This window comes from Sebastes umbrosus, chromosome 5, assembly GCF_015220745.1.
Source record: "Sebastes umbrosus isolate fSebUmb1 chromosome 5, fSebUmb1.pri, whole genome shotgun sequence".
In the NCBI taxonomy this organism is placed as follows: domain Eukaryota; kingdom Metazoa; phylum Chordata; class Actinopteri; order Perciformes; family Sebastidae; genus Sebastes; species Sebastes umbrosus.
Window position 1 is genome coordinate 28,991,562 of NC_051273.1, and position 14,242 is coordinate 29,005,803.

General features: G+C 40.5%; 1 protein-coding gene across 13 annotated transcripts in view; it reads right to left on the bottom strand.

Annotated features, from left to right (window-relative positions):
• The window catches only part of mast2 (microtubule associated serine/threonine kinase 2), a 212,974-nt gene that overhangs the window by 36,785 nt on the left and 161,947 nt on the right, over positions 1-14,242 (bottom strand). For 11 of the 13 annotated variants that reach the window (XM_037770190.1, XM_037770189.1, XM_037770188.1 and 8 more), the window contains 4 exons: positions 10,675-10,750; positions 8,494-8,514; positions 6,332-6,410; positions 5,025-5,179 (listed from right to left, as the gene is read on the bottom strand). In XM_037770190.1, the coding sequence (XP_037626118.1) occupies positions 5,025-5,179; positions 6,332-6,410; positions 8,494-8,514; positions 10,675-10,750 (331 nt within the window). The remainder of the gene's footprint in view (positions 1-5,024; positions 5,180-6,331; positions 6,411-8,493; positions 8,515-10,674; positions 10,751-14,242) is intronic. The other 2 variants (XM_037770201.1, XM_037770191.1) reach the window with 1 other exon arrangement.

Consider the following 14,242-nt stretch of genomic DNA (forward strand, 5'->3'; position numbering starts at 1 on the left):
CTCCTTTCATGTTCTTGTTTCTTGAAAAAGAAAAATCGATCAAAAACGCGGACAGCCGGCTCTGCCGCCAGGCTCAGTGATTAAAGGTTAGCCTTGACAGAGATGGATTCAGTGCCAGAGGCTGTTATGTACATTCTTTAATTTTCACAGAATATCTTCTCCTTCTTCTCTCAGTGTTATTCTTCTTGTATGCTCGTGGCTGCGAGCAGCCTGAGCCTTTATTAAAATAAAGCTCCCGTTCAGAGCGCGCTGCGGCGGAGGTCGGAGTGAAATCCCCGGGATGAATAACACGAGGAAGCCAGACAAAGGCTAATTAGAACACGGCTATATTTCTACTGTAATGGGAAATAAAAATCGCCTCGCGGCAATCCCTGCGAAAGACGCCTTCGTCATTATTTTGAGAAACGACCTTGGAAACGAGGCTTTGGAGGAAGTTGTGGGAGAGCACTTTTGTTCTAGTGTGGGGCAACAAGTTCAAAAAGTGTGAGAAAGAAAGGAAATATTTATGAAACAGAATATAAGATCAAATTTCAACCCCCCAGGGTGTTTTATAAAATTGGATAATTAAAACATAGTTGGAAAGGCTTTTTTCTTTTCTCCCCCAGCTAAGTGGCGATGTCACATGCGACAAAAGGCACTCAAAATGCAAAAGAGCTTATTGGTAGGGAGGGTAATTGAAGTAAATCAGATGAGACAGTGAATCAGATGGTGACGGTGAGGCGGGTGGGAGGAAGAGGTGAGGAGGGGGGAGAGAGGCTGTGTGTGTGAGAGAGAGAAAAATAACATTGATGCTTCACAACTGAGGCGGGCGACTCGGGAAATGAGAGGCCTAATTGACCGTGACAGAGAGCCGGGCAGAACGGGGATGAGGTGTGTGTGTGTGTGTGTGTGTGAGAGATCAGTGCTGGGATTGTATGTGTTCACCACAGAAAACCACAAGAAAATATCTTCTGAAAAATCTCCTGAAACCACAAAGCAGCAGGAAGATGCTCTGGTGAGATTTGGTGGAATTTGATTCTATAACAGTAGAGGGAGAATCAAACCTTTATCTAAAACAGGCTTATTTTAGAGACAAGCCTTTATTCCTGTTATATATATACCAGTATATCTTATTTAATTTCAGTAAGACATAAAGAAAAAAGTCTGATTGTATAGAAGTCTATCAGAAAATGAAAATTAATTTTTAGGAGACCAAAACGTTACAATTAACTTTCTTCAACTGAAAACACACTGCGAAAGGGTTAAAGATGAAAACACGGACAACGCCGTGGCAGCGACCTGTCAATCAAAAGGTAGACACGCCCTAAAGCACACCCTGCTTTGTGGTCTATTTGACTCTAAATTGGACCAAAATTTACTAAATGAACATCATGTTGTATTGAAAAAGATTTGAAACTAGCGATTAAGACCATAACGTCATGTTTACAATGTTTACTGAGGTAATAAATCAAGTGAGAAGTAGGCTCATTTTCTCATAGACTTCTATACAATCAGACTTCTTTTTGCAACCAGAGGAGTCGCCCCCTGCTGGCTATTAGAAGTTTAAGACACTTCCGCATTGGCTTCACTTTTCAGACCCTGATGTTGCCCACTGACCAGGACATGAAAAGACTATGCCCCTTGAGAAAATGGAACGCTTTTAATGTGAAATATCTGCACAGGAAGCTCTTTCGTGGACTAACTGTAATGATGAAACAGTTTCAAAATTTTTGGAATTTCGATGTGAAATATCTGTGCCATATCATTACAAGAAATAGAAAGAAAATTACAATACACAGTACCTACTAGACTTGCAAATATTTAAAGTTAGAATAAGGTCCAATTGTTTTAATTTAGTTTTAATTTATTTATGTTTTTGTTATTTTCACGTCTTATCTTCCAATTTGAGTGTTCTTATGTGGATTGTTTTGTGATTTACTGACTTGGCTGCTGTAGTTTCTCGCTGGTATTAAGTATTCTCTCTACTAAAATTACACCTGTGATGAGTTAAAACCGAAAGATAAATCTGATCTGACTCTGTGGCAGTTTGGAGATTTTAATACATGAAAAATATGAGCTAGAATATGCTTACTCTGACACCACGTGGCAAAAGAGCTAGTTTTGTATATATTACATGAGTACTTCTATGTATGATATGATAGAATACAGTATGTGGTTTCCCAGACAGAAAGTCAATGGGGTGCAGCAATTGAAGCCTGTAAACGGTGGCACATGAATGATGGATGAGTGTATGGAAGAGTGGATGGTGGACAGATGAGAAGAATAGGGAGTGATGAGAGGTGATAGATATACTGAAGAAACTACACTGGACAAGAATGGGCTGAGAGAATACAAATTAGACACGAACAGAGATACTGTTAAATGATAGAAAAAAGGGTGACTGCCATCACTCACAGCAGAGTCATTAAATTTGCATAGAATTGTGCTCTGCCTCTCATTTTCATTTGTTCACTCTCTCTCAAACACAGACACACTTGTTCCTCCCCTCCGGGTCCAATCATAATCATCATCATCAGCTCTCCTCTCAGCCATTCCTCTGCTCCGTACTGTCTGTCTCATTCGCCACTTCCTCACACTAGTATCTTCATTAGGGTATTTTATCAACTTGGAACTGGATCCAAAAGTGAACTGGCTAATAGAAACCGACCCCTAAATCCTCAGTCTACCCCTCTGTTGGTTATTTATCTGCACTTGCAGACCGTCTGCAGACTTCTCACTAAGAGCTTTTTAATGACACTCACTGCTGGCGGACTAATATGATGTCAGGCTTTCCACTGAGGCTCATCCACCCCTCACATGAGGGGGGCGACTGTTGGCTGCAGCCGAAAACACTTTTCAAAGTCACCTCCATGTGTATTAACTTACTACTCCATCTCTGTAATTACAGCACTTTGGTTTTCTTAGCTTTTTCCTGATATTTCTGATAAATATGGAGTCAGATCAGTGTCAATATTAATGAATGCACACAGAAGGATTCAAAAATGTATTTCATCATGGATGACACTTTCAATCCAGCTGCTGTATCCCTTTGTTTGGATTCTTTTGGGGACCTTTACGGACTTATCTATCCACGTTTGACTGTTTCCACACTTATAGGTGCACAAGTCAAATGTTTGGACCACTTCGCCAAAGCTGAATGTCCTCTTTATACATCCATGTAGCTGTCTGACTAACGTTAGTTGCCACGTTCACCCTGTGCAGAGGGTTCCTACACATTTTCCATTTCAAAATTCCATACTTTTCCAGACTCAAATTTGTTGACTTCTTGGTAGATTTTTCAGACCATATTTGAGTTTGTGACTTTTTGATTTCGCGACTTGGGGTGCAGAGGATGCTTTGACAAGAGTACAGTGCTTCAGCGCCTCCCCAATGGTTGAGATGGCTCTCTTTTCCCATTTTGAATTGTTAACCAACCAGGCTTTGTATTTGGGACTGTCCAGCCAGGTCTCAGAAAACTTGCATTTACCCATTGTGGCCGTTCAGTCCACAGTCCTACGCAGAGAGCTGGACGACGTTGTATTGTCAAACAACTTGCAAATTTGTGGCAACGCTGCTCTAGGTGAAAAACAATTATGCCACCTGTCTATTAGCAACAGGGACAGACTGGGACAGAAATCCATCCTGGGACGTTGGGACGGAGAGGCCTTTAATGCGAGCGCTCATTGGGTGCGAGCCGAAAAATGCATGCAGTAATTTTAACACTAATACAGTTTTTGTGGAATAAAGAGAATCTGACACTTCATAATGGATGACACCACCTCAGTTTGTATAAGCACGTCGTCACTGCACTGAATTACAACAGGACCGGCCAGCTGGAACACTAGCCACAGTTCATCATGTACAAAAATGCAGTGAAGTTCACACATGAAAAGCAGTTTGTAAATGCAGGTTCAACAGTTTGTATGTAAATGTGACAACATTCAAATATGTTTTTGATGAAAATCGGAGTTACTTTTAAATACATATATTTGTGGATTTCTATTACATTTATTTAAAACAATGAATACTTGTGTGTGCATCAAAAAATATATTTGTGAAATTTATGTTTCGGATTTTTGTTACATTTATATATATATAAATGATAACTATTTTTGTGTGCATTGAAAAATATTTCTGTGGAGAGTCTTTTATATGTAAATCACAAAATACTTTTGTGAATCCTGAACTGACTCCATAGATAAAAGCTGAAACATTTTATAACATCTCATTCTCTATGTGTTTTACTTTTTTCGTATGGAAAATTCATCTTTTACTTTCTCATGATTTCTAATTTTCCAGAGAGAAATAGAAGTTATATGCGGACACAGGGTGATGGTGGATTCCCTGAGATGGCACCTCTTTACACACTCACACTCACACACACACAGAGCCTGACATCAATCAACAAACGCAGTGGGACTCTAATCAGATACACACCATGCAGCTCGGTCTCGCCTCCTTTCATCTCAGAAGACGAAAGAATTCAATATCTGCCCGTAAAGAAACAGAGATAAAGATGGGGAGAAAGCTGCTGAGACAAGAGATGGAGATGGAGGTGAGGCTTAGTGTGGGTGAAAAAGAAAGAAAAGTTTAAGGAAGGATGACATAGAAAGGGAGTGATAGGCTGAAAGCCGGTAAAAGAAAGGGTGAAGTGGGTGAAATCTACACACAGATGGAGGATTGTGAAAAGATAAAGATATTTGAGCTGGAGATGGAGAGAGTGAATGTAACACAGGAGGACAGACAGATCCGCAAGTGGACAGGTGGGTGTCACTGATATAAACAATGAGGATTTTCTACTCGCTCCGACCTGTCATGGGCATGTCAGGGGGGGACGAGTCTGACCTTTCTGGAGACTGACTCACAAACACAAACAACCCAGGGTGACAAGGTGTGCTCATGTTTGTTCGTCCTATGTATAGGACGTATTCACGCCACATCAGTTTTTTTCATATTCAGCCTTGAAAAGTTGCTGCAGAGTCACAGACGGGGGCTTTGCACGGTGTCTGTGTGAGTGTTTGTGAAGTGTAACTTCAAGCTCCTACCTGAGGCTGCGGGAGCGCGGTCTCATGTTGGGGGAGCGGCGTCCCTCCTCGTCCGTGATGCTCTCGGAGCTGAAGTGCTTGGTGAGGAAGTGCAGCTCGTCCGGAGTGGGCTGGAAGGGCAGCTGGTGGAGCTTCTCCTGAGATGAACAGGAGGACTGTGAGAGGAGGAGCACAGAGGGAGCACAGATTACAACCAGCGCTGGAGCTACTGCGGGGTTAGGCTGGAGCTAAAGGCTAAACACCAGGGCTGGACCAGGACAGGTGGGTTAGGGAGAAGAGAGGACAGGGAAGGCAGGTTACATTCAGCACTGGAGCTTTTGCAAAATATACAGTCATTACTAGGGGTTTAAGAAAATATCGTATCACGATATTATGTTTTGTGATACTCGATCGATTCTCAAAAACACTGTATCGAGTTTTAATTAGTAGTTTATAGGAAAAGATGAACTCAGTCATTACTTTTACATTTGTACTGTGATAAATTGCATAAAAAGTCAACTTTTTTTTAAACCAGATTTTATGCAGATGATGGTGTGTTCTTTATACTGCAACAGCTTTCCTAAGAAATTTTATTTAAAAAAAAAAAAACGCAATATATCGCCTTTCTTTCAGTATTGCAAATATTGAATTGTAACCCCTGTATCATGACACCTATCGTATCGCCAGATTCTTGCCAAACACAGCTCTAGTAAGTCATTACAATGATTTTGAAAAAGTAGTTATACACTAAAATGTATCCCACTTTTAACCTACATGTCTAGAAGTCTTTTGACCTGTAAATTTCCAAATCAATCATTACGGAGCACTGAGGGAAGTCCTTTTCGTCTAACAACTCATTTCTTTTCCCCTCTGTACATGCAGGGAGCTAGCAGGCATGCTAGCAGTCTGGAGCTACACAGTTAAGAGCTCGCACAGCCGGCTAACTCCGCTCGCTGCCTTTGAAGCATGCTGAGCCTCATTCTACAGGCGGCAGGCACAGAGAGAGCGCACACCAGGGTATTAAGAAGAGAGATGAAGGAACGGCAGAAGGTAAAGGAGAAGGAAAGGGATTAGACCAGAGGGACTGATGATATGTCCCTGGGAGGGAAGGAAGGAAAAAGAGGAGAAGCAGAAGTACACTTGAGGGCATCAGAGGAGGAGGAAGTGAGGAGAGGACTGTATCATTGCTGAGGGAAGATGGGTTGGCTTGTTGCTTTGCAGTAAAGTCAGAGGCAGCAGAGAGCATTTATTTCTGTTTTTTTGGGGATCCACGGATCATTATGAAACACGTACAATTACATGCAGAGACATAGAGTTTAGATATTTACCGAGACGGTGGAGCTGGGAGTGTTGGTGCCATAGCCAGAGGAAGGCAACGAGGCCAGAGACCAGCGTCTGCCATCCGTCCTGAGGGAGAGACAAACAATAAAGGCATGAAGACATCCACAACAAACATCCACTTTTAAAAAAATATTTAAACACATATTCCATAACAGCCATATCAAGGAGATGCAGCACCGTCACATACAGCAAAATAAAGTGTTTCAGCTGAAGGAGGGAAAATGCAAACACAAGGATAACATGGACTCAAAAGTGCAGGCAAAGTCACGAGGAGGATCCACTGAGAGTCTGCAGACATGACGTAAAGCATGACGGAGTCCAAACACCTTTAGGATTGGATGTTGTCTAAGCTGCTGTTATTCTGTGTCTTTGTCATTATCAACAAATCTTATAAATAGACTCAAACCAACAACATGTTAGTCCGTCTCTCAATACTGTCTGACTTCCTGTCTGTGGCCAAGCCCATTGGTTCCTACTGAAGATGTAAATCTTTAAAAACAGCTCACAAATATATAGTTTCACTTTTAAAAAATACCCTGTAATTTCCTTAAAGGGATAGTTTGGGTGTTCTGAAGTGGGGTTGTATGAGGTACTTATCCATTGTCAGTGTATTACCTACTATAGATGGAGGTCAGCATGCCCCCAGTTTGGAGAAGCAGACAGGAGTTACTGCACAGAAGCAAAGCAATGCACTGATGTGGATGGGGCCGACAGCAAAATGTATTTTAGCCACTTAAAAGAAAGGCTCACCCAAAAAAAAAACAATAACATTTTGAGTGAACGCTATATTTTGAATATTTTCACTGGTTTCCCTTGCCCTGAGACTGCTATGCAGTCTATGTTTCCAATGGGGAACTGAAGCTGTTATCTATGCTCTCGCCAAAGCAACCAGACTCCATTGAAAAAAAGGGTAATTTCACCTCGCAGAACGCAGGAGTTGCTGGTCTACCGCTGCCTTGATTGGTTAGTTTGTTTGTGTTATTGTGTAACTTTGGTGAATCCGAAGTAACCAAAGTCACACAATAGCACAAACAAACGAACCAATTGAGGCAGTGGAAGACCAGTAACCCCTGTGGTCTGAAAGGTAAAATTATTTTTTTTCCCAATGGAGTCTGGTGGCTTTTTGGCGAGAGCATGGATGGATACAACGGCTTCAGTTCCCCGTCGGAAAGGGCTGTTTGACGGCAAGGTAAAGACGTGAAAATATTTCAAATATAGCGTACACTTAAAGTAATATTGACTTCTTTAGGTGGGCCATTCTTTTAGGTGTCTAAAACACATTTTGATGCCGGCCCCCATCCATAACAGTACATTGCTTTGCTCCAGTACGGTAGCTCGTATTTTGTTTCTTCAAACTGCAGGCGTGCCGACCGTCATCTACTGTAGGTAATACACTGACTATGGATAAGTACCTCGTACAACCCCACTTCAAAAGATCGGAACTATACCTTTAACCAGCGGCTCACTGTAGTTTTTAATCAAACAAACAGGAGGAAATAGTGCATTTGTTGGGGACTATTTTCAGCGGTGGATTAATCCACATTTGGTGCTCTAGTGAGTATTTGGGGCAGCAGGACGGTGTGTGTGGGATTGAGTCAAAATAATGTGTTCATGGTAATGAAGGAACATGTCACCCAGTGTAACAGTGTGGCTAATTGATTTGTTTTTAATAGTTTCTGGACAACAATGGAGCTCTAAAGCACAGAGGAACAAGATATATCAGGCTCTGATACACACACAGTACTTGTTAGTAGATACATTCATTGTTGGTTTGGTCTTATCATGAGATTTATTGACAATAAAAATAGGGAATATCACCAGCCCTATTCTTTAAGGAACAACCATCATTTAACTCAGGATTTCTCAACATTTTGTGACCCATCTCCTCTGCTCTTTATGGTCCCAAAGACTCTCATGACTCCAGAGAGTTTTTTTTTTGTTTTGGGGAAGGCTCAGTGAGTGTCACAGCAGTTGTTCCTCTTTTCAATCTGATTCATGTGCAGTGTTCGGCTGAAGAAGAGGAGACCCTGCAGGGTGCTTGTTGATGCCATTCAGTGTGTGTGTGTGCTCAGCCATGCAGCACGGAGGGCAGGAAGGTGGCGGCAGAAGGAGGGAAGGAAAAGGTCTGAGGTCAAAACTGAGAGGTTACCTGTCAGCCCTGTGTCCGTGACTGTGAGGGAGACAAGACAGTGGGTTTCTTTTTTATAGCTGTTAGCAGCTGTCACTGACACACACACATTCTCCAAGCCTATCCCAGCACTCAAGTTTTTGATTGTTTGAACAATTAAAAACAGGTCACAAGCAATGAAATAATAGTAATAGTAATTCAGCTGAGCTAACCCAAGGCAAACACACAACCCAACTAAATGCCTTAAGACTTCAGTGGCTGCAAGGGGTTGATTCAGTTCACATCATGTTATTCTAATAATACAATATATAGTTAACATTAGGGCTGCAACTGATTATCATTTTCATAGTTGATTAATCTGTTGATTATTTTCTCAATTAATCAATTAGTTGTTTGGTCTGCAAAATGTCGATCAGTGTCCGATAGCCCAAGATGACGTCAAATGTCTTGTTTTGCCCACAACTCAAATATATTCAGTTTAATGTCATAGAGGAGTAAAGAAATCAGAAAATATTCACATTTAAGAAGCTGGAATCAAAGAATTTGGACTTCTTTTTCTTAAAAAATTACTCAAAACGATTAATAGATTATCAAAATAGTTGGTGATTAATTTAATAGTTGACAGCTAATCGATTAATGGTTGCAGCTCTAGTTAATATATCATATTATCATAATAATATAATATGTAATTAGAATAATATACAGTATATGTAATACATAGTTATTATATTAGCATATATGATCTAATTGAAAATCATATGAATACAGAAAAATATATAAAATGTGAGCATTAAATTGTAAAATAATATGATATATTTTTAAACTTAGCTCACTGCTCTCAAAATGATTTATTCCTGCTTATTATTATTTACAGAATAATATGAAGTCCCCAAAGCCCGGAAAGCTTTTTTTTTTTATCATTTGTAACAAATAAAATAATAAATATATATATATTTTATACTTTTTTTATACTATAACACAGGGGGCATTTCTATTTACTCCCAGCAGTTTTTTAGACACAGTTATTTTTCAGACATGTCTTCCATCATATGGATCAAAAGCCATACAAAAAATAATGGTATAGTAGAGGAAGTAGAAGAAAAAATATAAAGAAAGAACCAAACACTTAGAAACACATAGAATAATGTGCTTACTGTTGCACTCTGATTACATGTTTCTTATCTCAGGCTAACAGTTTGAGAGTAACATGAATTTCCTAAACATAAAACAATCCAGACTCTCCTTTCCTGAGAGAAAAGAGAAAGCTAAGAGGCTTTTCAGCCAGGAACCCTCAAATCAGTGTGCTGTCATATCAAACTCCACCACATGGTGTCACTGTTGTTCCAGCGTCTGCAGCACCGAGGTCAGCAGTCGGACAGAGACGGATTTCCAATTCAAATCAACATTAATGCTCTTTTTGGCTGCTGCACCGCTGTCATACGATGTTTGATGATGTTGTCATGGAAATAGCCTTGGGCTTTAGTACGCCGGGAAAGGTGTGTTACCATGGAAACATCATCATCTTTAATGAAGATTTAAGAGGCGGGCTTGCTGTGAATGTCTCTACATTTTAACAAACTTTCATATGACGTCTTCTTATCTTGGATTAAAAAAATCACACAAGTGTCTCAACATGCACGCATCTCTCTGCCACAGGAACATGCACACACACACACACACACACACACAAAACCCAAAGAAACACACACACTTTCCTCGTTCCCTCTCAGTAATTACTATCTGCGCTGAGAGCCCAGACAGATAAGAGGTTTATTAATCCCGGTTTGAGTGACAGCCTCAGAGTGATCATCTGCCTCCTCATCAGCTCGCACACTATCATCAGCAGCAGCTCGGCTCTCAAGGCGCCGAGGCCACTGAGCCGTTTCACAGCCTTAAAAAAGATATCGACATTAAAGGCTCAAGTACAGCTCATCCATCCTTCAATTCCTTCACGTCCTGTCTGATTATGTTGCTTTATTTTCCACAAAGTGCTATTAAATGTACCGTTAAACACGTGAAACGGTGAAGTTGAACCAGCTGCTTGTGATGTAAAAAAACATTTTATCATGAGAAAACACTAAAAAGCTGCTGATTCTGCTCATCCCAATTTCCTCCTATACCCCACCAAGAGGGTGCACTGATTCGGTTCTCCAGGTGTGACCCTCAAACACACCTGTACATGTGAGTTTCTGTGTGCCTCACCTGCGAGCAGGAACAAAGGAGAAGTGTGCAGCCGTGTTGGGGGAGAAGTTGCGAGGGCTGTCCAGGGGGCTGGTACCTAAGAGAGAAGAAGAAACGAGGAAAAAAGGAAGATGATTTAGAATAAGCACACTAAACAGAAACCCTGCTGAAAAGACATCGTCTTTTTGTCTATTTATTCACCTCTGACACTGATAAGAAGCACAGGAAATGAGCTGTTCTGAAACAAATTACTATATGATGAACATTTTTGGTGCTGATGAGTAAACATGACGGACTGAACGTGAAATGGTACATATTTTGTTAATGTCTGTCATTTTCAGAATAACAGTCTGAACAGGTCTAATATGAACAATTAAACTAAAAAACACCCAGATGAGTTTGATTTGAGGTGCAACAGCCTTTTTCCTTCAGGCAATGTGTAAGCAAATTAAAGACGAAAGAGTAAATAATGGCCTCTGAATGAAAGCATGTGTTAAGTGTTCTGTTTGTCCTATATCCTCCCTCCATTTTCCATCTTCTCTAAATAATACAAGAGCTAAATCAGTGAACAAGAATGTGTCTACTTGGATTGGACAGTTTGGTTCAGCTGAACTCTCACGCCCTTGCTGACCGTGATGAAATAGAGCTGCTGATAGTGTTAGCAATCCTGATAAGTGTCGAAAAACAATGCTGTACATGAACGAAATTTGGATCCGATGGCCCATTGTTATTTGACTTCTATAGAATCAGACTTTTTTTTGCAACCAGAGGAGTCGCCCCCTGCTGGCTATTAGAAAGAATGCAAGTTTACACCACTTCCACATTGGTTTCACTTCTCAGACATGGAGGTTGCTCACCGTTTAAAATGTATTCTTTTTCAGTAGTGGTCCTTGCAACAGCAACCTCCGTGTTGCCTGAAAATGACGTTGGCGGGACAGATACGGCTGTCACTACTGATTGATTAGAGCAAAAACACAAATAGCCAACAGGAAGTCAATGTCACACTGAATAATTAAGTGAAAACGAAATAGAAATTGAGTCTGATGCTCAGGCCACACAAACATCTGTCTTTGTGTTTCAAGAGAGGAAACGTCCATAAAACATCTGCAGCACAAACCGAACGATCTGCTGTGAAACTGACACCCTGCAAACAGATGATCCTCTTCTGAATAAACCTGAGATTAGTTAATAAACATACTGACACATCCATGAATAAATACACAGCATGATGGATACCAATATATTCAAGGCCAGTCTATCAGCGGGGAAACACGGCGCTCTGATTCTCGTTGTGTGTAACTCATAATTCAACGGAGGGAGACGGCGAGGGCGGAGGATGAGAGATTAAGTAGTCGGACATTTCCACATCAATTATGCATTTTTCCTCAGCAGCATGCCTGGACAGAGCAGAAACTCAAATATTAATACGAGCATTTGCTCTCTGTCAGACGGGGATTTCTGTCTGTAGCTGCAGAACATGTATGCACATACTCAAGTGAACACGTGTGTTATTAGTCAAACAGAAGCTTGTTAGTGTCCATCGCACTCGTGTGAAATGTCTCATGCATGATTTCATGCGTTTGCTGAAGTTATATTCAAAAGACACAGAGGTCTCGGCGGAGCTGTAATCAGGCTCAGTCCCTGCACTTCATGGCTCCATACATGTGTGTGTGTGGACCATTAGTCAACGTAAGGCTCGTTCACAGACAGAGGAATCCATCTCTCTCTGTGAAGAACGATCACATCACGGCAGTGAAGTGTAAACTGTGTGTTTGTGTATAGGATGGTCGGGGCCTTTCAGAAATATTTGCATGATAATTTATAGGTGCTTCCATGTATGTGACATGAGCCCAATGTTAGCAAGGCTTCCCAAACAACCTCAGAAACACTCACCCTGGTTTTGAAGTGATACTATATACTTTTACGCTGAAATGATTAGACAATCAGTTAATTGATTGATGTAAAATAAATCACCATGGTTCTAGCTTCATTGTGGGGATTTGCTAATTGGGCTCCATAAACTTTTGATGGCCATTTCCCAAGTTTTTTTTCATTTCTTATAGATTTACTGATAACTGAAAGATTCCTCATACTGAAAATAATCTTTAGTTGCAGTCCTACTCGATTTTCAAAGTATAGCCTAGTGCAGACCACATAACCTGACCTTTCTAGCTGTCCTAGATGCTGCAACAGTTTCCGTGCAAGTTTGATTTTATCTTAGCCAAAGATGCTCTTGTCGTTGGAGGCCGAGATGGGAGATGAAGAGTATCCAATGAGAGAGGAGAAAGAAGACGGAAGGCGGGGGAGGTCGGATATTATCTTATTGCAGATACATGACTATTGGCGTACACTACATGTCGGCTGATAAGTAACAAGACGCTGCAAAGAAAAACCAAAGATACGTTTACAAAGTTTGGAATCAAACACGAGTTTGTGTTTTAACTGTAAAATGTCCCAGCTCATCTTGACCACTATTTATTAAAAATAAAAATAAAATAAAATCAAGGGAACCTTAATTTTTTTTATTTTACGTTTTGTGGCGATTTAAAAAAAAAAAAAAAAAAAGGCAATAATGTTAATGTTATGTAAATGTCATTGGATTATTTAAGCCTTAAAACTCCAGTATCAGTTGGACTACCGATCATTCACTCATTCGTTTCATTTCATTTCCATTCATTCATCATTGCAAATCTGTCCAACTAGAATAATGTTGTAATCATTACACCTCATCTAAGATCATGTTGTGTCCTTTATTTCACCTCCACATCTACATGACAACAGTCCTTTAGTGTGAGAAGTACAGCAATTATGCAACCCGATGTAACAGACCCACCTGTCCGACAGAGGATAGCGTGTCAGTGTCACATTTTGCCTCGCCTCTGTGTGAATATTACATACGTGTGTATGAATGTGCAGTACCAGCAGGGGGCAACAAAACCACTTAGTTAGGTTTAGGAAAAACGTCATGGTTGGCCTTTGAAATAAGTACGTAAACTAAGTACAATACATAAGGAAATAACATAAGTACGGAGAACATGTCACTAACATAACTAAAAACATTTCATAAACATCACTAGAAAACACTTCACTAACGTAACTTACAAAACAAAACACTGGTCTATTTCCTGTTGGCATGTTATGTTACTGTCAAATAGGCTGCTAAACTAGTGGTAACTCCGAGGATTTAGTCGTTTCTTGTTCCTCATTTCAGACAAAGACTGAAAAGCTTTTTATTCTGAGATGACAGGTTGTGTGGTTGTTACCCATCTGTTCATTTGCAAGATGCTCAGGTTTCCTTTTTGTCCCACTGACCTTCAAGCAGACTGGTCATGGCTCATACAGAACCAGCTCGCCAAACGCCAACTATCAGTCACAGAGGTCACTCTTTCCAGCACTGCACTGAGACTAGAAACAACTAGACAATGCCTCATTTATACCACTCACCACAGTCATGTGATGTCCACAGAGTGACCTTCAGCATGTTGACATACTCTGAAAAATCTAAATCACTCTTAAAATCTATTTGAATAATACTTTCCACTTCTTGTCAGGGAGAGTAGTCGCTGTGTGGATTGTATTTTGAAACCGA